Below are 23,265 nucleotides of genomic sequence, written 5' to 3' on the forward strand. Positions count from 1 at the left end.
CAGCATGGAAAACAAACCAAATTAAAACCTGTTGATTGTATCAGCTAACAGATTGATGAAGATTCTATTCTACATGAAAAGCTACTGGTAAATATTAATTTTTCACTAGCCATTCTCAGCTGTTGCCTTCCACCTCAACAGTAATTGCAGTAAATTGATCTGCACTATAAAAAAAAATGACACATACCATTTCAACATATTTTTGTGTTGTTACTGGTCAGGTTTTTCTCACAGTATTCTGATTGTCCAGTTATACATTAAATCAAGTTATCAACCGTAACCATTTCATTCTCGTCACTCATTCCACTGGTTTAATTTGCTTTTAGTCCCTGACTAATAAAATTTTTCAGTCTGAGACTTCAGGGTGAATTTCTGCAGAGGTTCTCACTTGTAAATTGTTAACTTCAATAGAAGAGCTGCAGAAACCCCAGAAACACATACACTGTCAGATTCCGCAGCTCTTCCGCTGAACTTGCATAAGATTGTAAATCCACCCCTTTGCAATTACATTTAAAATCTGCTTAATTTTAGGTATTACCTATACACACGCATTTTTTATTTGTACCAGTTACTGATACAAACGTCTATAGACTTGTGATCAAAGCACCAATAACTTCCCAATTAAAGTACTTTTAAAAATTATGTTCTTGATCGTATTTGTAGATGGAGTCATATTATTTAATCATTTTATTTAAATTTTTCTTTGTCACTCGTATAACTGGTATTATAAGATTCAACACCCACTATGTTAGATTAAACTTAAAATTTAATGTGGCCTGGGTCCCTTTAAGGATCCCGGCTTAAAACACGTCATGAGTGACGTCACCAGACCTGCTCCATCTAATTGGGCCGGGTAACGCACTGGGCAGACTTAATAAGGTAAGCCGCATTTAAGGTAAGTTCATTTTGTACAGTGGGATGGAGCCAACAGCAGGGTTGCGACCCGCCATGGGCACCAGTCGCACTGGACCTACCAAAGTAAAGAAAATTCCTACCAGGATTTCCGTTATAAAACGTTTACTTAAGTGACTCCTTGCAGAATCCCATTATGATCTCGCGGTGCTTGTTCAGAAATGAAGATATCTCGCCAGTACAGATGAGGCATATCCATTTTAAAATCTGACCAAGAAGGGTACCGTCTCCAAATTGGCCTTGCTAAAATTGTTAAGTCATACTTGAAGACCCTACAACCATCTCCAACCTCCACCCAGTAGTTGGTTCTTTGTCCCCAGCTGAGCTACTTGAGGTGGTTTTATTGTTTTCCTGTCCCCTTGCCTCTGCCTCAGTTTCCTTATTCCCCAGCCTATAACCCTGTTTGACCTGGACTGTACTTGGTCTTGACTCTTTGTGTGCAATACTATTGGAAATTGTAATTAATTACAGTATGTGACAAGCATGTGGTTATTTAAACCAAAAAATGCACCCTGCACAACATGATAGTTCCTTCATACTAATTCCTTATTTTGTTTCTTGGTTTCCTTTTATAAGGTGCAAGATTTTGTATCTCAGAAAACAATAGGAATGATGAGGATGCAGTTTTGGAGGCAACTGATTGAAGATATTTACAATGATAACCCTGCTCACCAACCCATTGCCATAGAACTGTGGAAGGTAAGTCAGCAGCTTTTGAAAATACAAATTTTCTTCATGCATCTTTCAAAAAGTACAATGAGCAGGTTAGGTCATGAAGGTAAATTTTCCTGTCAAGTTTTCTTTTGTGAAATTTCTATGGAAGTAACATGAGCACTATGGTAGAGATTTTGGAGCAGATTGTTCGAACAGAAACGAGTTAAAAATCCACATTGAGGCATTACTACCGCTTTAGAGGAAATGGCAGCTATCAATAGACTGCAATTGGGCTTTTAGTAATTTTGGTTTTACTGATTCTCCTTTTTTATTTCCTGAAGTTTTTGTCGCTTTGTGGTACAGTTCCATGGGTACCCAATTGCCCTTTGGTACCTTATCTAATTGGTCATTATCGACATATAAATACTGTCAGACTTTGTACAACAGAATCCGAGTCTGATACTGTCCTCACCGGACGTTCACATGCATGCGCTTCCAGCAGGAATCACTGGATACTGATCAGAAGTGGAAACCTTCGATAATTTTTACCCTTCCATTTTCCCTAATCTGGATACTGAGGCCTGTCGAAATCTCGACCTCCGAAAAGAATGACTCCGACACTTACAGCTCCGGCAGAAGTTTCTTTAATTTACTTGCTAGCAAGGGGCAGGTCACACTCAGTCAAGGGCTAAGTGAACACCTCCGCAATGGTACAGTTTCACAAGATATTTATACAGTAAAACCCAAGTTATGGCCTCTCCCTGTGTATTGCTCTGTCTCACAGTCAGTGAATACAGATAAAGAGTTAATTACTATATCCTGGTCCTGACATGGTTTACAGATATTTCCTTTTGTCAGGGTTATCAGTTGGCCAGCCGGCCATTACTCCATGAGAATGAGGTAATGGGCTATCACCGTCTTGTATTGCGTCAGGATTGTTCAATTTCCTGGTCAGTTTATCGTTTACATCAAAAGGATGAGGTCTCTACAAGAGATAGTGGCTGGTGGTTTGAGTACATAGAAAAGGGTGGGGTGACATGGAACTCTTGTCGTGTATACAATCGGAGAGCACCATGGGGGGGGGGGGGTGCTTGTCTCAGCATGACTTGTCTCCTAGCTGTCTGCTGGCCATCAGCCATCTCCAACCAGGTTTAGCTGTTTACGCAAGCTGACTGATTTTATGCAGAAAGTTCTGGAAGGACCAGGACTCCCTCTTGTAATATATTGCAAGGGGCACACAAATACCGTATGGTATCAGCTTAGATGCAAATACATTTCCACAGGCCAATTGTATTCTTCCACCCTAGCTGAGATCAGCCAACAGCATAGATTGTCTTTTAGTTGATATGACTTGGCTACTCACTGGATAAACTTGCTGAGCTATTGGGCATTCCCTAATTTGACTTCTCGAGCAATACACTGGGCATAGGACCTAACTGAAGCCTTATCTTTTTTTAAAAATCCTTAAATGTTTTTAAAGAAGTTTAAGAACTACTTATGATCTCTTAGTAAAAGATCCTCTAGCAATCACTCTGGAGCATTGGTGATGCTGAGGATGTCGTGAATAGCACGTTTAGTGAGTTGGTCACACCGCAGGTAAAGGTTACAAAGGCAGATAGGGAATGGGTGACCATCAGGAAGAGCAGGGGTAGGAAGGTAGTGCAGGTCATCTCCCTCCAAAACAGATATGCCACTTTAGATACTGATGGGGGAGATGGCTCATCAGGGGAAGGCAGTAGCAGCCAAGTTCATGGCACCATGAGTGGCTCTGCTGCACAGGTAGGCAGGAAAAAGAGTGGGAGAGCTATAGTGGTAGGGGATTCCATTGTAAGGGGAATAGATGGGTGTTTCTGCGACCGCACTCGAGAGTCCAGGATGGTCTGTTGCCTCCCTGGTGCAAGAGTCAAGGATGTCTTGGAGCGGCTGCAGGGCATTCTGGAGAGGGAGGGTGAACAGCCAGTTGTCGTGGTGCATATAGGTACCAACGATATAGGTAAAAAAACAGGATGCGATCCTACAGGCTGAATTTAGGGAGCTAGGAGTTAAATTTAAAAAGTAGGACCTCCAAAGGTAGTAATCTCAGGATTGCTACCAGTGCCACATGCTAGTCAGAGTAGAAATAGCAGGATAGTTAAGATGAATATGTGGCTTGAGGAATGGTGCAAGAGGGAGGGATTCAAATTCCTGGGACATTGAACTGGTTCTGGGGGAGGTGGGACCAGTACAAACCGGATGGTCTGCACCTGGGCAGGACCGGAACCGATGTCCTAAGGGGAGTGTTTCATAGTTTAAACCCTCGCCAACAGCACTAATATGGCAGGGGGATGGGAAGTAAAATGGGGGAAGAAGCAAAAGGTAGAAAGGAGATAAGTAAAATTGGAGGACAGAGAAATCAAAGGCAAAAATCAAAAAGGGCCATATTACAGCAAAATTCTAAAAGGACAAAGAGTGCTTAAAAAAACAAGCCTGCAGGCTCTGTGTCTCAGTGCGAGGAGCATTCATAATAAGGTGGATGAATTAACTGCGCAGACAGCTGTTAACGGATATGATGTAATTTGGATTATAGAGACATGGCTCCAAGGTGACCAAGGCTGGGAACTCAACATCCAGGGGTATTCAATATTCAGGAAGGATAGGCAGGAAGGAAAAGGAGATGGGGTAGCGTTGCTGGTTAAAGAGGAGATTAACGCAATAGTAAGGAAGGACATTAGCTTGGATGATGTGGAATCTGTATGGGTAGAGCTGCAGAACACCAAAGGGCAGAACACGCTAGTGGGAGTTGTGTACAGACCACCAAACAGTCATAGTGAGGTTGGGGATGGCATCAAACAGGAAATTAGGGATGTGTGCAATAAAGGTACAGCAGTTATTATAGATGACTTTAATCTACATATCGATTGGGTAGCAATATGGTGGAGGAGGATTTCCTGGAGTGTATAAGGGATGGTTTTCTCGACCAATATGTCGAGGAACCAACGAGAGAGCTGGCCATCCTAGTAGACTGGGTGTTGTGTAATGAGAGAGGATTAATTAGCAATCTTGTTGCGCGAGGTCCCTTGGGGAAGAGTGACCATAATATGGTAGAATTCTTTATTTAAGATGAAGAGTGACACAGTTAATTCAGAGACTAGGGTCCTGAATTTAAAGAAAGGTAACGTCGATGGTATGAGACGTGAATTGGCTAGGATAGACTGGCGAATATTACTTAAAGGGTTGACGGTGGATAGGCAATGGCAGACATTTAAAGATCACATGGATGAACTTCAACAATTGTACATCCCTGTCTGGCGTAAAAATAAAACTGGGATGGTGGCTCAACCGTGGCTAACAAGGGAAATTAGGGATAGTGTTAAATCCAAGGACGAGGCATATAAATTGACCAGAAAAAGCAGCAAACCTGAGGACTGGGAGAAATTTTAGAATTCAGCAGAGGAGGACAAAGGGTTTAATTAGGAGGGGGAAAATAGAGTATGAGAGTAAGCTTGCAGGGAACATAAAAACTGACTACAAAAGCTTCTATAGATATGTGAAGAGAAAAAGATTAGACAAATGTAGGTCCCTTGCAGTCAGAATCAGGTGAATTTATAATGGGGAACAAAGAAATGGCAGACCAATTCAACAAATACTTTGGTTCTGTCTTCACGAAGGAAGATACAAATAACCTTCCGGAAATAATAGGGGACCGAGGGTCTAGCAAAAAGGAGAAACTGAAGGGAATCCTTATTAGTCAGGAAATTTTGTTAAGGAAATTGATGGGATTGAAGGCCGATAAATCCCCAGGGCCTGATAGTCTGCATCGCAGAGTACTTAAGAAAGTGGCCCTAGAAATAGTGGATGCATTGGTAGTCATTTTCCAACATTCTCTAGACTCTGGATCAGTTCCAATGGATCGGAGGGTAGCGAATGGAACCCCACTTTTTAAAAAAAGGAGGGAGAGAGAAAACAGTGAATAATTGACCAGTTAGCCTGACATTGGTAGTGGGGAAAATGTTGGAATCAATTATTAAAAATGTAATAGCAGCGCATTTGGAAAGCAGTGGCAGGATCGGTCCAAGTCAGCATGGATTTATGAAAGGGAAATCCTGCTTGACAAGTCTTCTAGAATCTTTTGAGGATGTAACTAGTGGACAAGCGAGAACCAGTAGATGTGGTGTATTTGGACTTTCAAAGGTCCCTCACAAGAGATTGGTGTACAAAATTAAAGCACATGGTATTGGGGGTAATGTATTGACATGGATAGAGAACTGGTTGGCAGACAGGAAGCAAAGAGTGGGAATAAACGGGTCCTTTTCAGAATGGCAGGCAGTGACTAGTGGAGTACCGCAAGGTTCAGTGCTGGGAACCCAGCTATTTACAATCTACATTAATGATTTAGACGAAGGAATTGAATGTAAGTTTGCAGATGGCACTAAGCTGGGTGGCAGTGTGAGCTGTAAGGAGGACGCTAAGAGGCTGCAGGGAGACTTGGACAGGTTAGGTGAGTGGGCAAATGCATGGCTGATGCAGTATAATGTAGATAAATGTGAGGTTATCCATTTTGGTGGCAAAAACAGAAAGGCAGAATATTACCTGAATGGTGACAGATTAGGAAAAGGGGAGGTGCAACGAGTCCTGGGTGTCATGGTACATCAGTCATTGAAAGTTGGCATGTAGGTACAGCAGGCGGTGAAGAAAGCAAATGGCATGTTGGCCTTCATAGTGAGAAGATTTGAGTATAGGAGCAGAGAGGTCTTACTGCAGTTGTACAGGGCCTTGGTGAGGCCACACTTTGAATATTGTGTAAAGTTTTGTTCTACTAATCTGAGGAAGGACATTCTTGCTATTGAGGGAGCGCAGCAAAGATTCACCCGACTGATTCCCGGGATGGCAGGAATGACATATGAAGAAAGACTGGATCGACTAGGCTTGCATTCAGTGGAATTTAGAAGAATGAGAGGCGATCTCATAGAAACATATAAAATTCTGACGGGATTGGACAGGCTAGATGCAGGAAGAATGTTACCGATGTTGGGGAAGTCCAGAACAATGGGTCACAGTCTAAGGATAAGGGGTAAGCCATTTAGGACCGAGATGAGGAGAAATTTCTTCACTCAGAGAATTGTGAACATGTGGAATTCTCTACCACAGAAAGTTGTTGAGGCCAGTTCGTTAGATATATTCAAAAGGGAGTTAGATGTGGTCCTTACGGCTAAAGGGATCAAGGGGTATGGAGAGAAAGCAGGAATAGGGTATTGAAGTTGCATGATATTGAATGGTGGTGCAGGCTCGAAAGGCCGAATGGCCTACTCCTGCACCTATTTTCTACGTCTATGTTTCTATGAATGAGTGACCATAATCTAGTTGATTTCAAATTCAGTTGGAGGGTGAGACAATTGCTTCTCAAACCAGGATCCTAAGCTTAAATAAAGGAGACTACAAAGGTATGAGGGCAGAGTTGGCTAAAGTGGACTGGGAAAATAGATTAACGTATAGGACGGTTGATGAGCAGTGGCAGATATTTAAGGAGACATTTCATAACTCGCAACAAAAATATATCCCAAAGAGAAGGGATAACCATCTGTGGCTAACTAAGTAAATAAGGGAGGGTATCAATTTGAAAACAAAGGCATACAATGTGGCCAAGACTAGTGGGAGGCCAGAGGATTGGGAAATATTTAAAAGTCAGCAGAGAACGACTAAAAAAATAATCGCAAGGGAAGATTGATTATGAAAGTAAACTAGCACAAAATATAAAAACAGAGTTTCTACAGGTACATAAAATGGAAGAGAGTGGCTAAAGTAAATGTTGGTCACCTGGAGAATGAGACTGAGGAATTAATAATGGAGAAGAGGGAAATGGCAGAGACGTTGAACAAATATTTTGTATCGGTCTTAACGGTAGAAGACACTAAAAAATCCCAGTAATGGATAATCAAGGGGCTATAGGTAGGGAGGAACTTAATACTATCACTAATGAAGTAGTACTAGGTAAAATAATGGGACTAAAGGCAGACAAGTCCCCTGGACCTGATGCCTTACATCCTAGGATCTTAAGAGAAGTGGCTGCAGAGATTGTGGATGCATTGGTTGTAATTACCAAAATTCCCTGGATTCTGGGGAGGTCCCAGTGGATTGGAAAATCGCAAATGTAACGCCCCTATTTAAAAAAGGAGGCAAACAAAAAGCAGGAAACTATAGACCAGTTAGCCTAACATCTGTCGTTGGGAAAATGCTGGAGTCCATTATTAAGGAAGCAGTAGCGGGACATTTGGAAAAGCATGATTCAATCAAGCAGAGTCAGCATAGTTTTATGAAAGGGAAATCATAGTTGACAAATTTGCTGGAGTTCTTTGAGGATGTAACAAGCAGGGTAGATAAGGGGGAACCAGTCGATGTGTATTTGGACTTCCAGAAGGCATTTTACAAGGTGCCACACAAAAGGTTTCTGCACAAGATAAAAGTTCACGGGGTTTGGGGTAATATATTAGCATGGTTGAGGATTGGCTAACTAACAGAACTCAGAGAGTCTGGATAATGGGTAATTTTCCGGTTGGCAAATGGTGACTCGTGGGGTGCCGCAGGGATCAGTGTTGGGTCCTCAACTAGTTACAATCTATATTAATGACTTGGATGAAGGGACTGAGTGTAATGTAGCCACGTTTGCTGATGATACAAAGATGGGTGGGAAAGCAAATTGTGAGGAGGACAGAAAGAATCTGCAAAGGCTAAGAATAAGAATAAGAAAGGCTAAGTGAGTGGGCAAAAAAATGGCAGATGGAGTATAATGTGGGAAAATGTGAGGTTATCCACTTTGGCAGAAATAATAGAAAAGCAAATTATAATTTAAATGGAGAAAAATTGCAAAGTACTGCAGTACAGAGACACCTGGGGTTCCTTGTGCATGAAACACAAAAATTTAGTATGCAGGTACAGCAAATAATCAGGAAGGCAAATGGAATGTTGGCCTTTATTGCAAGGGGTATAGAGTATAAAAGCAGAGAAGTCCTGCTACAGCTGTACAGGGTATTGGTGAGGCCACACCTGGAGTACTGCGTATAGTTTTGGTCTCCATATTTAAGGAAGGATATACTTGCAATGGAGGCTGTTCAGAGAAGGTTCACTCGGTTGATTCCGGAGATGAGGGGGCTGACGTATGAGGATAGGGAGCTCGACAAGGTGAATGCAGAGGATATTTCCATTCATAGGGGAAACTAAAACTAGGGGACATCGTCTTAGAATAAGGGGCCGCCCATTTAAAACTGAGATGAGGAGGAATTTCTTTGAGGGTTGTAAATCTGTGGAATTCTCTGCCGCAGAGAGCTGTGGATGCTGGGTCATTGAATAAATTTAGAGTGCAGAAAGACTGATTTTTGAATGATAAGGGAATAAAGGGTTATGGGGAGTGGGCAGCGAAGTGGGGCTGAGTCTATGATCAGATCAGCCATGATCTTGTTGAATGCCGGAGCAGGCTCGAGGGGTTAAATGGCCTACTCCTGCTCCTATTTCTTATGAGCATCTCCTATTTGAGAATTTTGCATTGTGGTGATTGGTTTCTCATTTGGAGCCTTCATTCTTTGCACAATTTCTGAGGCATGCTGCTGAGATGAGATGAAGTGTTTGAGTGACTGGCTTCCTCAATGGGCATTGAGAGATGCTCGCAGAAGCTCTATGTATTTAAAAATATCGACACAAGTGGATAAGATAGAAACTCCTTCTAGAACTCTGATATTTGTTTGATTCTGACAATTTTTCACATTTTTGGTTTGAGAGTGAAGAAAAATTCTAATGCCTTGTATTCACTAGATGGTAATACAACATTAAGACATGGTTATGACAGGCATGATTTTTGAAGCAATTCCTGTATAATTGATCAATTTCATGATGGTCCAGTGACCATAAATCTTTTTTTCAAAATCATGTTCATTGGATAAAATAGTTTTTGAAATGGATGATATCTAGTCTCCTGACAGTTAACATTTCATTAACAAATGGTATAAAGACTTTTTATCAGCTGAAATATGGAGGAAGTTGTATAATTTATGCTTAGAATGAGGATCGAACCGGGGGACCTTTCTGGTCTTTATGGCTCACCAAAACTGCACAAATAACTCCAACCTGATTTAGCTGGCGCTGTACTGAAATCCATACCTGTAAGTGATCAGCCACTGTTCACATTGCAAGTGAATGAGCAAAAAAAACAAGTTCTTGTGAAAGGGAATCTCAATTTTCTTGGATTAAAGCATTTCAGAAGAAAGAAACCAGCCTTCGCATTCTGTTCCTTGTCACTCGGGAGAAAAACCCATTGATTTGGATTTCTGCTTCTGATTCACAGTGTTGACATTGGCGGTAAAATAAATTATTATAAACATTTGGGCAAGAATTTATCTGCACTGTTGGGGGGGGGAAACCGATGCACACTGGGCTTCTTCAGAATGACTGACTTCTTTCGAGACACTGCTTCTGCAATGAAGGATGATAAGTGGAGGAACCCTGATAAAGTGGCTTCCACTACTGTACCTAAAGAACTTCTCTCTTTCTCCAATGTGCTCTGATCGAGTGATCAAACCTGCCTGCACTAATCAATGACTAATCTAAGGTGAAAATTGACTGTCGTGCCAGGCACAATTGTATTTTTCTTTAAGTGTGCAGCCAAATACTCGTCCACATGGTCATCTTTAGATACACCTCTGGAATTTTTTTTTAATCTCTAAAATGAACCATTATTTTGCCTTTCTTTACCTTAACATCAGCTAGCAGTGCAAAAATTTTCTTTGTAAAAAAAAATAATTTAGGAGGAATCTCGTTACATAGAGAGTGGTGAGAATGTGGAACTCTCTGCTGCATGGAATGGTTGAAGCAGATAGCATTGATGCATTCTTGAGGAAGAAAAGAATAGAGGGACATGGGGGCAACTGGAAAGAGGCTCGTGCAGAATATAAACGCTAGCCTAGACTAGTGGGGCCAAGTGGCCTGTTTCTGTGCTGTGGATTCTATGTAAAAACCTTTTATTAAAATATGTTGAACAGTAGTTTGACAGCAAATGGCTTTCTTTCCTTCACTCACCATCAACCAAAGTAAAAAAAAAAGAGTCCTTTAAACTGTTGCATTTTGCTTTGTGACGAAAAGGTTGTTCTAGAATCATAGAATGGTTACAGCACAGAAGGAGGCCATTCAGCCCATTGAGCCCATGCCGGCTCTCTGCAAGGGCACTTCAGCTAGCCCTTTCCGCGTAGCCCTGCATTTTTTAATCTTCAGGTACTGATCCAATTCTCTTTTGAAAGCCAGAATTGAATCTGCCTCCACAACCCTTTCAGGCTGTGCATTCGAGATCCTAACCACTTGTGGTATAAAAAAGTTTTTCCTCGTGTCGCCTTTAGTTCTTCTGCCAATCACCTTAAATCTGTGTCCTCTGGTTCTCGACGCTTCCGTCATTGGGAACAGTTTCTCTCTATCTACTCGGTCTAGACCCCTCGTGATTTTGAACACCTCTATCAAATCTCCTCTCAACCTTCTCTGCTCTAAAGGAGAACAGCCCCAGCTTCTCAAGTCTATCCACGTAACTGATGTCCCTCATTCCTGGAACCATTCTTGTAAATCTCTCTAAGGCCTTCACGTCCTTCCTAATTGGACACAATACTCCAGTTGAGGCAGAACCAGTGTTTTATAAAGGTTCATCATAACTTCCTTGCTTTTGTATTCTTTGTCTCTCTATTTATGAAGCCCAGGATCCCTTAAGCTTTTTTAACTATTTTTTAACCTGCCCTGCCACCTTTAATGATTTGTGCACATATACCCCCAGGTCTCTCTGTTCATGCACCCCTTTTTGAATTGTACCCTTTAGTTTATATTGCCTCTCCTCGTTCTTCCTACCAAAATGTATCACTTCACACTTTTCTGCATTAAATTTCATCTGCCACATGTCCGCCCATTCCACCAGCCTGTCTATGTCCTTTTGAAGTCTATCACTATCCTCCTCACTGTTCACTGTACTTCCAAGTTTTGTGTCATCTACAAATTTTGAAATTGTGCCCTGTACACCCAAATCTAAGTCATTTAATATATATCAAGAAAAGCAGTAGCCCTAGTACCGACCCCTGGGGAACACCACTGCGGAATCAATCATTAAGGATGAAATAGCAGCGCATTTGGAAAGCAGTGACAGGATCGGTCCAAGTTAGCATGGATTTATGAAAGGGAAATCATGCTTGTCGAATTTTCTGGAATTTTTTGAGGATATAACTAGCAGAGTGGACAAGGGAGAACAAGTGGATGTGGTGTATTTGGACTTTCAAAAGGCTTTTGACAAGGTCCCACACAAGAGATTGGTGTGCAAAATTAAAGCACATGGTATTGGGGGTAATGTACTGACGTGGATAGAGAACTGGTTGGCAGACAGGAGGCAGAGAGTCGGGATAAACAGGTCCTTTTCAGAATGGCAGGCAGTGACTAGTGGAGTGCCGCAGGGCTCACCCCGCTGGGACCCCAGTTCTTTACAATATACATTAACGATTTAAATGAAGGAATTGAGCGTAATATCTCCAAGTTTGCAGATGACGCTAAACTGGGTGGCGGTGTGAGCTGTGAGGGGGACGCTAAGAGGCTTCAGGATGACTTGGACAGATTAAGTGAGTGGGCAAATGCATGGCAGATGCAGTATAATGTGGATAAATGTGAGGTTATCCATTTTGGGGGCAAAAACACAAAGGCAGAATATTATCTGAATGGTGGCAGATTAGGAAAAGGGGAGGTGCAACGAGACCTGGGTGTCATGGTTCATCGGTCATTGAAAGTTGGCATACAGGTACAGCAGGCGGCGAAGAAGGCAAATGGTATGTTGGCCTTCATAGCTAGGTAATTTGAGTATAGGAGCAGGGAGGTCTTACTGCAGTTGTACAGGGCCTTGGTGAAGCCTCACCTGGAATATTGTGTTCAGTTTTGGTCTCCCAATCTGAGGAAGGACGTTCTTGCTATTGAGGGAGTGCAGCGAAGGTTCACCAGACTGATTCCAGGGATGGCTGGACTGATATATGAGGAGAGACTGGATCAACTCGGCCTTTATTCACTGGAGTTTAGAAGGATGAGAGGGGATCTCATAGAAATGTATAAGATTCTGACGGGACTGGACAGGTTAGATGCGGGAAGAATGTTCCTGATGTTGGAGAAGTCCAGAACCAGAGGACACAATCTTAGGATAAGGGGTAGGCCATTTAGGACTGAGATGAGGAGAAAACTTCTTCACTCAGAGAGTTGTTAACCTGTGGAATTCCCTGCCGCAAAGAGTTGTTGGTGCCAGTTCATTGGATATATTGAAGAGGGAGTTAGATATGGCCCTTACGGCTAAAGAGATCAAGGGGTATGGAGGGAAAGCAGGAAAGGGGTACTGAGGGAATGATCAGCCATGATCTTATTGAATGGTGGTGCATGCTCGAATGGCCGAATGGCCTACTCCTGTACCTATTTTCTGTGTTTCTATGTCCCTTCCTCCAGTCCGAAAAGCAAACGTTCACCACTACTCTCTGTTTCCTGTCATTTAGCCAATTTCATATCCATGCTGCCACTGTCCCTTTTATTCCATGGAGGAAGTAAAGGAGTACAGTAGGTATATGTTTGAGTTTCTGCGTAGTATTTGCACATGCGGCGGAGCCTGGTCTCCAGTCATCTTGGATCCCCTTGCTGCGGGACCAAGACCTTGCTCCGTCAAGCCCCGTGTGGTGTGCAACGGCCACCCCACGTTAAAATAATTAATGCACAGGCATCTTCCACTGTTTTAAATTAGTTCATCAGTCACCTGAGTACTAATTTTCAGTGTGGAAGCAAGTCATCCCGATGACTGCCTATGATTGATTATTCCATGGACTTCAACTTTGCTGGAAAGCCTATAATTAGACACTATGGGCCCGAATTGGTGCCACCCAAAGGACCGCTGAGATACTTGACGGTACTTTGGGTGGGAGTTTCGTTTTAAAAAAAAAATCCTTGAAAGACCACCTGGCGGCAAAAAAGGGACTTGCGCTGGGAATCTGAGCAGCAGTGGGCGGGAGCTCCCAATCCCGGCGGCAAATGCAATCCTTGCCAAAGTGCCGCCGAGGATTGAGTTGGGCCCAGGTAGGGGGTGGGGGGGGGGGGGGGGGAGATGGCGGGGGAAGCACATAAAAATAAAAATTTACACACAAAATAAACTCACTGGAAGACCTTCACCTATATCGCTGAAAAAAAAATAAGTTCACTAACCTTTCTTTGCCATTGGAGTTAGACCTGTCTCCACGCAGCGGTCCTTCCCCCTGCTGCCGCCGACTCCCGTCCGGAGGAATCTGCCAGCTCGGCGGGCGGGAGGCCACTTATGCGCTTTGCATGCTCGCGGCCGTCAGCGGGCTGTTTCCAGCGGTCCTCCCCTCCTACCGGCGGGAGGCCTAGTGGAAACCGGCACCGAAGGAAGACCGCCAAAAAAACTCAGTGGCAGCAGGCGGTAAGGCCACCAAGTTCAGGCCCTGTATCCAACACCTTTTGGAAGTCCATGTATACACACATTAACCACATTAACCTCCTCATCAACCCCCTCTGTTACCTCATCAAAAACTCGATCAAGTTAGTTAAACACAATTTTCTTTTAACAAATTCATGCTTGCTTTCCTTAACTAATCCATACTTGTCTAAGTAACTGTTACTTTTGTCACGGATTATCATTTCTAAAAGTTTCCCCACTACCGAGGTTAGACTGACCGGCCCGCAGTTGCTGGGTTTAACCTTGAACCCTTTTTTGAACAAGGGTGTAACATTTGCAATTCTCCAGTCCTCTGGCACCAGCCCTGCATCCAAGGAGAATTGTAAGATTATGGCCAGTACCTCCACCATCTCCAGCTTTACTTCCTTCAGCATCCTAGGATGCTTCCCATCCGGTCCTGGTGACACATCTACTTTAAGTACAGCCAGCCTTTCTAGTACCTCCTCCTTAACAATTTTTATTCCATCCAGTATCTCATTGACCTCCTCCTTCACTGACTTTTGCAGCATCTTCTTCCTTGGTAAAGATGGATGCAAAGTACTCATTTACTACCTCAGCCATACCTTCTGTTTCCATGTGTAGATCTCCATTTTGGTCTCTTAATTGGCCCCACCCCTCTTGCTATCCGTTTACTATTTATATGCCAATAGAAGACTCTTGGATTCCCTTCTATGTTAGCTGTTTAACTATTCTCATACTCTCTCTTTGCCCCCCTTATTTTCGTTTTCACTTCCCCTTTGAACTTTCTATATTCAGCCATAATATAATATGCTTTAAGATGATAAGTATGATGAAAACCAGGGTAGTAGATTGGAGAAAAGCTGATTTTGAGGGGCTGAGAATAAAACTTTGGAAATAAAATAGACAACAATATTGGCAAGCAACGTTGTAGAATAGCAATGGGAAACATTTAAAACGGTGTTCAACAGAGTGCAGGAAAAATATATTCCACACAAACTAAACACTAATGAGACTCCATGGTGGAATAAAGCCATAAGGCAACAATTGAGGGCAAGGAAAGAGGCATACATTAAGTACAAAGACAGCAGTGGAGTGCACGATAAGGGAGAATACGAAGAGATTAGGAGAGGTTAAAAACCAATTAAGAAGGTAAAAGAGGAACTATGAAATTAAATTATTAAGGAACATAAAACAAAATGGTAAAATATGTTACAGGTACATCAATAAAAAAAGGAAGGAAAGCAGGTTGGGATGGGAATAGGGATAGATAGGATAATACCACAGGTCATGATAAAGAGGTGGCGGGAATATTAAATAATTATTTTGCTTCAGTATTTACCAGAGAGCTAGACAGGTGGACATGACATTGGATGATGAAATTAGTAATAAGATAAGTGCATTTAAAATAAAAAGGGGATATACTAAATAAACTAATCAAACTCAAAGAGCATAACACCCCTGGTCTGGGTGAATTGCATCCTTGCATTTTTAAAAGAATCTAGAGAAGAGATAGCCGAGGCATTACATTTCCACTTCGCTAACATGAAGTTTGGGACCTCGAACATCAGGACCCTCATGGGCAATTCCAACAGCAACAGGCCAGAATGCCGCACTGCCATAGTTGCCCGGGAACTTAGACGTTTTGACATTGACATTGCTGCCCTAAGCAAGACCCGTCGGGTAGGGGAAGGCCAGCTCAAGGAACAGGGTGGAAGTTGCACCTTTTTCTCGACTGCCTCAAAGACTCCCGCTGCGGGGTTAACGAATGCCTCATGACTCTTCGCCTTAACCTATCCCGGAACCAATGCGCCACAGTCTTCAGTGCGTACACTCGTGGGTGACAAATTGATCTTCCTAGGTCTCTTTAATGCCAGGGTCGGCAAAGACACAGCCGTCTGGGGAGGCGTGATTAGCAGAGAGGGGATAGGGAAAGTCAATTCCAGCAGTACCCTACTGCTGACAAAATGTCTAGAACACGAACTCCTCATCATCAACACCCTGTTCTGCCAGAGGGACAAATACAACGCATCATGACACACTCGCTCCAAACACTGGCACCTGCTCGACTACGTCATCGTCCAAGCCAGGGATCACAAGGATATGCACATCACCCGCGCCATGACAGGAGCTGACGACTGCAGGACGGACCATTGCCGAATTCGATCCATCATCGATGTAAACATAGCCCCAAAGTAGAGGGGACAGCAGAAGCAGTGCCGCAAAAAAGTTAATGCCGGGGCACTTAAAGAGCCAGCTAAGAGAGCCCTATACAGCCAGCGCCTCACAGCTAATCTAGCGTGCCTTGATGACCCTGAGATGATGAATGGCCACAGCGCTTGGTCTGCCTTCCAGGTCTCCATAAGCAGTGCCTGTGAAGAGACACTTGGTTACTCAACCAGAAAATACCAGGACTGGTTTGATGAAAATGATTAATAGATCGTAAGCGCAGAGCATTTCTGAGCCTCAAGCCACAACCCAACGCGGGAGCTGCAAAGCAAAGTTACAGTCGGCTCAAGGCTGAGGTCCAACAAAAAACCCGGGACCTAAAGAACAGGTGGTGGATGGAGAAAGCACAGGAGATACAACAACTGGCCGACAGCCACGATATGCGAGGATTCTTCATTGCAGCCAAGACCACCTATGGTCCCAACTCCCAAGGCCCAACCCCACTCCTGGCAGTCAGTGCCCGCTGGAAGGAGCACTTTGAAGATCTCCTCAATCGAGACTCTGCCTTTGACTCGAGTGCTCTCAACTCCATCCTGCAGCATGCGACCCGTCACCACCTCAGTAAAACCCCAAAGTTGCATGAGGTAGGCAAAGCCATAAAACAGCTCAAGAGTAACAAGGCTATGGATGCGGATGGAATTCCTGCTGAGGCGCTAAAGTATGGTGGAGAGGCGCTGTTGGCGCGGATACATGACCTCATCCCTCTCATTTGGAGGGAGGAGAGCATGCCATGAGATCTCAGAGATGCAGTGATCGTGACCATCTTTAAAAAGGGGGACGTCCGACTGCGGCAACTACAGGGGAATCTCCCTGCTATCGGCCATTGGGAAGGTTGTCGCTAGAGTTCTCCTCAAACGTCTTCTCCCTGTGGCCGAGGAGCTCCTCCCTGAATCACCGTGCGGATTTGGTCCCCTACGGGGCACAATGGACGTGATCTTTGCAGCGCGACAGCTGCAGGAAAAATGCAGGGAGCAGCGCCAGCCCTTATACATGGCCTTTTTCGATCTTACAAAGGCCTTTGACACTGTTAACCGTGAGGGCTTATGGAGCGCCCTCCTCCATTTTTGGATGCCCCTAAAAGTTTGTCAACATCCTTCACCTGCTCCACGACAACATGCAGGTTGTGATCCTTACCAGCGGTTCCATTACAGATCCAGTCCACGTCCAGACCGGGGTCAAACAGGGCTGCGGTCATCGCTCCAACCCTCTTCTCGATCTTCCTTGCTGCCATGCTCCACCTCAGTCAACAAGCTCCCCGCTGGAGTGGAACTAAACTATAGAGCCAGTGGGAAGCTGTTTAACATACACAGCCTCCAGGCCAGGTCCAAGATCACCCCAACCTCTGTCGTTGAGCTGCAGTACGCGGACGACGCCTGCGTGTGTGCACGTTCTGAGGCTGAACTCCAGGATATAGTCGATGTATTCACGGAGGCATATGAAAGCATGGGCCTTACGCTTAACATCCGTAAGACACAGGTTCTCCACCAGCCTGTCCTCGCTGCAGAGCACTGCCTCCCAGTCATCAAGATTCACGGCGTGGCCCTCGACAATGTGGACCACCTCCCATACCTCGGGAGCCTTTTATCAACAAAGGCAGACATTGATGCGGAGATTCAACATCGCCTCCAGTGCGCCAGTACAGCCTTTGGCCGCCTGAGGAAGAGTGTTCGAAGAGCAGGTCCTCAGATCTACCACCAAGCTCATGGTCTACAGGGCTGTAATAATACCCGCCCTCCTGTATGGATCAGAGGCATGGACGATGTACAGAAGACACCTCAAGTCGCTGGATATATCACCAACGATGTCTCCGCAAGATCCTACAAATCCCCTGGGAGGACAGGCGCACCAACATCAGTGTCCACGCCCCGGCAAACATCTCCAGCGTTGAAGCACGAACCACATTCGATCAGCTTCGCTGGGCAAGCCACATAGTTCGCATGCCACCAAATGACACCAAATTGGGGGGGGCGAATAGTCAATACTAAGGAGGACTACAATACATTACAGGAGGACATTAATAAACTTGCAGAATGGGCAAATGAAGTTCAACATAAATGTGAGTTATGACATTTTGATAGGAAGAATAGGGAGGTGACTTATTACTTGGAGAGTCCGTGTCTAGGTGGTGTAGAGGAACAAAGGGATCTCTGAGCACAAATACACAAATCGCGAAAGGTTGCGAAACCTATTAGCAAGGCCATAAAAAAAGCAAAACCAGCACTAGGATTTATTTCTAAAAATATAGAATTAAAAAGTAGGGAAGTTATGCGAAACCTGTATCGAACCTTGGTTAGACCACAGTTGTAGTTGCCATATTACCAAAAAGGATATAGATGCACTGGAGAGGGTGCAGAGAAGATTTACAAAGATGATACCAGAAATGTGAGGGTATACATATCAGCAAAGAATAACAGGCTGGGTCTCTTTTCTCTTGGAAAAAAGAAGGCTGAGAGGTGACCTAATAGAGGTTCTTAAAATTGAGAGGTTTTGATGGATTGGATACAGAGAGAATATTTCCATTTGTGGGGAAGAGCAGAACAAGAGGCCATCAATATAAGATAGTCACCAATAAATCCATAGAAACATAGAAAATAGGTGCAGGAGTAGGCCATTCGGCCCTTCGAACCTGCATCACCATTCAATAAGTTCTTGGCTGATCATTCCCTCAGTACTCCTTTCCTGCTTTCTCTCCATACCCCTTGATCCCCTGAGCCGTAAGGGCCATATCTAACTCCCTCTTGAATATATCCAATGAACTGGCATCAACAACCCTCTGCGGTAGGGAATTTCACAGGTTAACAACTCTGAGTGAAGACGTTTCTCCTCATCTCAGTCCTAAATGGACTACTCCTTATCCTAAGACTGTGTCCCCTGGTTCTGGACTTCCCCAACATCGGGAACAATCGACCCGCATCCAACCTGCCCCGTCCTGTCAGAATCTTGTATGTTTCTATGAGATCCCCTCTCATTCTTCTAAACTCCAAAGTATAAAGGCCCAATTGATCTAGTCTCTCCTCATATGTAAGTCCAGCCATCCCTGGAATCAGTCTGATGAACCTTCGCTGCACTCCCTCAATAGCAAGAATGTCCTTCCTCAGATTAGGAGACCAAAACTGAACACAATATTCCAGGTGAGATCTCACCAAGGCCCTGTACAACTGCAGTAAGACCTCCCTGCTCCTATACTCAAATCCCCTAGCTATGAAGGCCAATATACCATTTGCCTTCTTTACCGCCTGCTGTACCTGTATGCCAACTTTCAATGACTGATGAACCATGACACCCAGGTCTCGTTGCACCTCCCCTTTTCCTAATCTGCCGCCATTCAGATAATATTATGTCTTTGCGTTTTTGCCCCCAAAGTGGATAACCTCACATTTATCCACTTTATACTGCATCTGCCATGCATTTGCCCATTCACCTAACCTGTCCAAGTCACCCTGCAGCCTCTTAGCTTCCCCCTCACAGCTCACACCGCCACCCAGTTTAGTGTCATCTCCAAACTTGGAGATATTACGCTCAATTCCTTCATCCAATTCATGGATGTATATTGTAAAGAGCAGGGGTCCCAGCACTGAGCCCTGCGGCACTCCACTAGTCACTGTCTGCCATTCTGAAAATGACCCGTTTACCCCGACTCTCTGCTTCCTGTCTTCCAACCAGTTCTCTATCCATGTCAGTATATTACCCCCAATATCATGTGCTTAGATTTTGCGCACCAATCTCTTGTGTGGGACCTTGTCAAAAGCCTTTTGAAAGTCCAAATACACCACATCCACTGGTTCTCCCTTGTTCACTCTATTAGTTACATCCTCAAAAAATTCCAGAAGATTTGTCAAGCATGATTTCCCCTTCGTAAATCCATGCTGACTTGGACCAATCCTGTCACTGCTTTCCAAATGCGCTGCTATTTCATCTTTAATAATTGATTCCAACATTTTCTCCACTACTGATAGGTTAACCGATCTATAATTACCTGCTTTCTCTCTCCCTCCCTTTTTAAAAAATAGTGCTACATTGGCTACCCTCCAGTCTATAGGAACTGATCCCGAGTCGATAGACTGTTGGAAAATGATCACCAATGCATCCACTATTTCTAGGGCCATTTCCTGAAGTACTCTGGGATGCAGACTATCAGGCCCCGGGGATTTATCGGCCTTCAATCCCATCAATTTCTCCAACACAATTTGCCGCCTAATAAGGATATCCTTCAGTTCCTCCTTCTCACTAGACCCTCGGTCCCCTAGTATTTCCGGAAGGTTATTTGTACCTTCCTTCGTGAAGACAGAACCAAAGTTTTTGATCAATTGGTCTGTCATTTCTTTGTTCCCCAGTATAAGTTCACCTGAATCCAACTGCAAGGAACCTATGTTTGTCTTCACTAATCTTTTTCTCTTCACATAGCTATAGAAGCTTTTGCAGTCAGTTTTTATGCTCCCGGCAAGCTTCTTCTCGTAATCTATTTTCCCCCTCTTAATTAAACCCTTTGTCCTCCTCTGCTGAATTCTAAATTTCTCCCAGTCCTCAGCTCTGCTGCTTTTTCTGGCCAATTGAAATGCCTCTTCCTTGGATTTAACACTATTCTTAATTTCCCTTGTTAGCCACAGTTGAGCCACCTTCCCCGTTTTCTTTTTACTCCAGACAGGGATGTACAATTGCTGGAGTTCATCCATGTGATCTTTAAATGTTTGCCATTGCCTATCCACCGTCAACCCTTTAAGTATCATTTGCCAGTCTATTCCAGCCAATTCACACCTCAAACCATCGAAGTTACCTTTTCTTAAGTTCAGGACCCTAGTTTCTGAATTAACTGTGTCACTCTCCATCCTAATAAAGAATTCTACCATATTATGGTCACTCTTCCCCAAGGAGTCTCTCACAACAAGATTGCTAATTAGTCCTTTCTCATTACACATCACCCAGTCTAGGATGGCCAGCTCCCTGGTTGGTTCCTCGACATATTGGTCTAGTAAACCATCTCTAATAGACTCCAGGAAATCCTCCTCCACCGCATTGCTACCAGTTTGGTTAGCCCAATCAATATGTAGATTAAAGTCACCCATGGTAACTGCTGTACCTTTATTGCATGCATCCCTAATTTCTTGTTTGATGCCGTCCCCTACCTTACTACTACTGTTTGGTGGTCTGTACACAACTTCCACTAGCGGTTTCTGTCCCTTGGTATTCCGCAGCTCCACCCATACCGATTCTACATTGTCCAGGCTAATGTCATTCCTTATTATTGCATTAATTTCCGCCTTAAGCAGCAATGCCACCCCGCCTCCTTTTTCCTTTCTGTCTATCCTTCCTAAATGTTGACTACCCCTGGATGTTGAGTTCCCAGCCTTGGTCACCCTGGAACCATGCCTCCGTGATGGCAAACACATCATACCCGTTAACTACTATCTGCGCAGTTAATTCGTCCACCTTATTCCGAATACTCCTCGCATTGAGGCACAGAGCCTTCAGGCTTGTCTTTCTCACACACTTTGCCCCTTTAGAGTTTTGCTGCAATGTGGCCCTTTTTGCTTTTTGCCTTGGGTTTCTCTGCCCTCTACTTTTACTTTTTGTCTTTCTATCTTTTGCTTCTACCCCTATTCTACTTCCCTCTGTCTCCCTGCATATGTTGCCATCTCCCTGCAATATTAGTTTAACTCCTTACCAACAGCACTAGCAAACACTCCCCCATGGACATTGGTTCCGGTCCTGTCCAGATGCAGGCCGTCCGGTTTGTACTGGTCCCACCTCCCCCAGAACCGGTTCCAATATCCCAGGAACTTGAATCCTTCCCTGCTGCACCACTCCTCAAGCCACGTATTCATCTGAGCTATCCTGCGATTCCTACTCTGACTAGCACGTGGCACTGGTAGAAATCCTGAGATTACTATTTTTCAGGTCCTACTTTTTAATTTAACTCCAAGCTCCCTAAATTCGTCTTGTAGGACCTCATCCCTTTTTTTTACCTATATGCACCACGACAACTGGCTGTTCACCCTCCCTTTTCAGAATGCCCTGCACCCGCTCCGGGACATCCTTGACCCTTGCACCAGGGAGGCAACAGACCATCCTGGAGTCTCGTTTGTGGCCGCAGAAACGTCTATCTACCCCCTTACAATTGAATCCCCTATCGCTATAGCTCTCCCACTCTTTTTCCTGCCCTCTTGTGCAGCAGAGCCACCCATGGTGCCATGAACTTGGCTGCTGCTGCCCTCCCCTGATGAGTCATCCCCCTCAACAGTACCCAAAGCGGTGTATCTGTTTTGCAGGAGGATGACCGCAGGGGGACCCCTGCACTACCTTCCTTGCACTGCTCTTCCTGTTGGTCATCCATTCCCTATCTGACTGTGTACCCTTTTCCTGCAGTAAGACCAACTCACTAAACATGCTATTCACGTCATTCTCAGCATCGTGAATCCACCCGCAGCTCCAGCGCCGCAATGCGGTCCGTCAGGAGCTGCAGCCGGACACACGTCCTGCACGTGTCGTCAGAGACACTGGAAGCGTCCCTGACTTCCTACATAGTACAGGAGGCGTATAACACGTGTCTGAGCTGTGCTGCCATGCCTTAACCCCTAGATAAACTTAATTTGGCAACAACAATGCTAAAAGGTTACTTACTGATAAAGAAAAGAAAAAGAAAAACTACTTGCCAATCACTTACCCCCTTGGCTGTGACGTCACCTTTCGATTTCTTTCTACTTTTTTGCCTTCTCTCCCTGCTGCAGCTGCACCAGCTGGCCTTTATAGGCCTCCGACGTCCCCGGACTCCCTAGGGAATTCAGAAGAAACTTCTTTACCCAAAAAGTGGTGAGAATGTGGAACTCGCTACCACAGGGAGTGGTTGAGTGAATAGTATAGATGCATTTAAGGGGAGGCTAGATAAGCATATGAGGGAGAAGGGAATAGAGGGATATGCTGATAGATTTAGATGAGGAGGCTCGAGTTGAGAATAAACGCTGATTTGGACTGACTCGGCCGAATAGCCTGTTTCTGTGCCGTTTAGCCTATGTAAGCCTGGTTCTCACTTGTAT

At 44.3% G+C, this 23,265-nt stretch overlaps 1 protein-coding gene across 4 annotated transcripts in view; it reads left to right on the forward strand.

Moving 5' to 3' along the window:
* Positions 1-23,265, forward strand: part of ndufaf6 (NADH:ubiquinone oxidoreductase complex assembly factor 6) — a 66,481-nt gene that overhangs the window by 12,060 nt on the left and 31,156 nt on the right. For all 4 annotated transcript variants that reach the window (XM_070876352.1, XM_070876362.1, XM_070876372.1 and 1 more), the window contains one exon: positions 1,489-1,611. In XM_070876352.1, the coding sequence (XP_070732453.1) occupies positions 1,489-1,611 (123 nt within the window). The remainder of the gene's footprint in view (positions 1-1,488; positions 1,612-23,265) is intronic.

This window comes from Pristiophorus japonicus, chromosome 1 (assembly GCF_044704955.1).
Source record: "Pristiophorus japonicus isolate sPriJap1 chromosome 1, sPriJap1.hap1, whole genome shotgun sequence".
Lineage (NCBI taxonomy): Eukaryota > Metazoa > Chordata > Chondrichthyes > Pristiophoridae > Pristiophorus > Pristiophorus japonicus.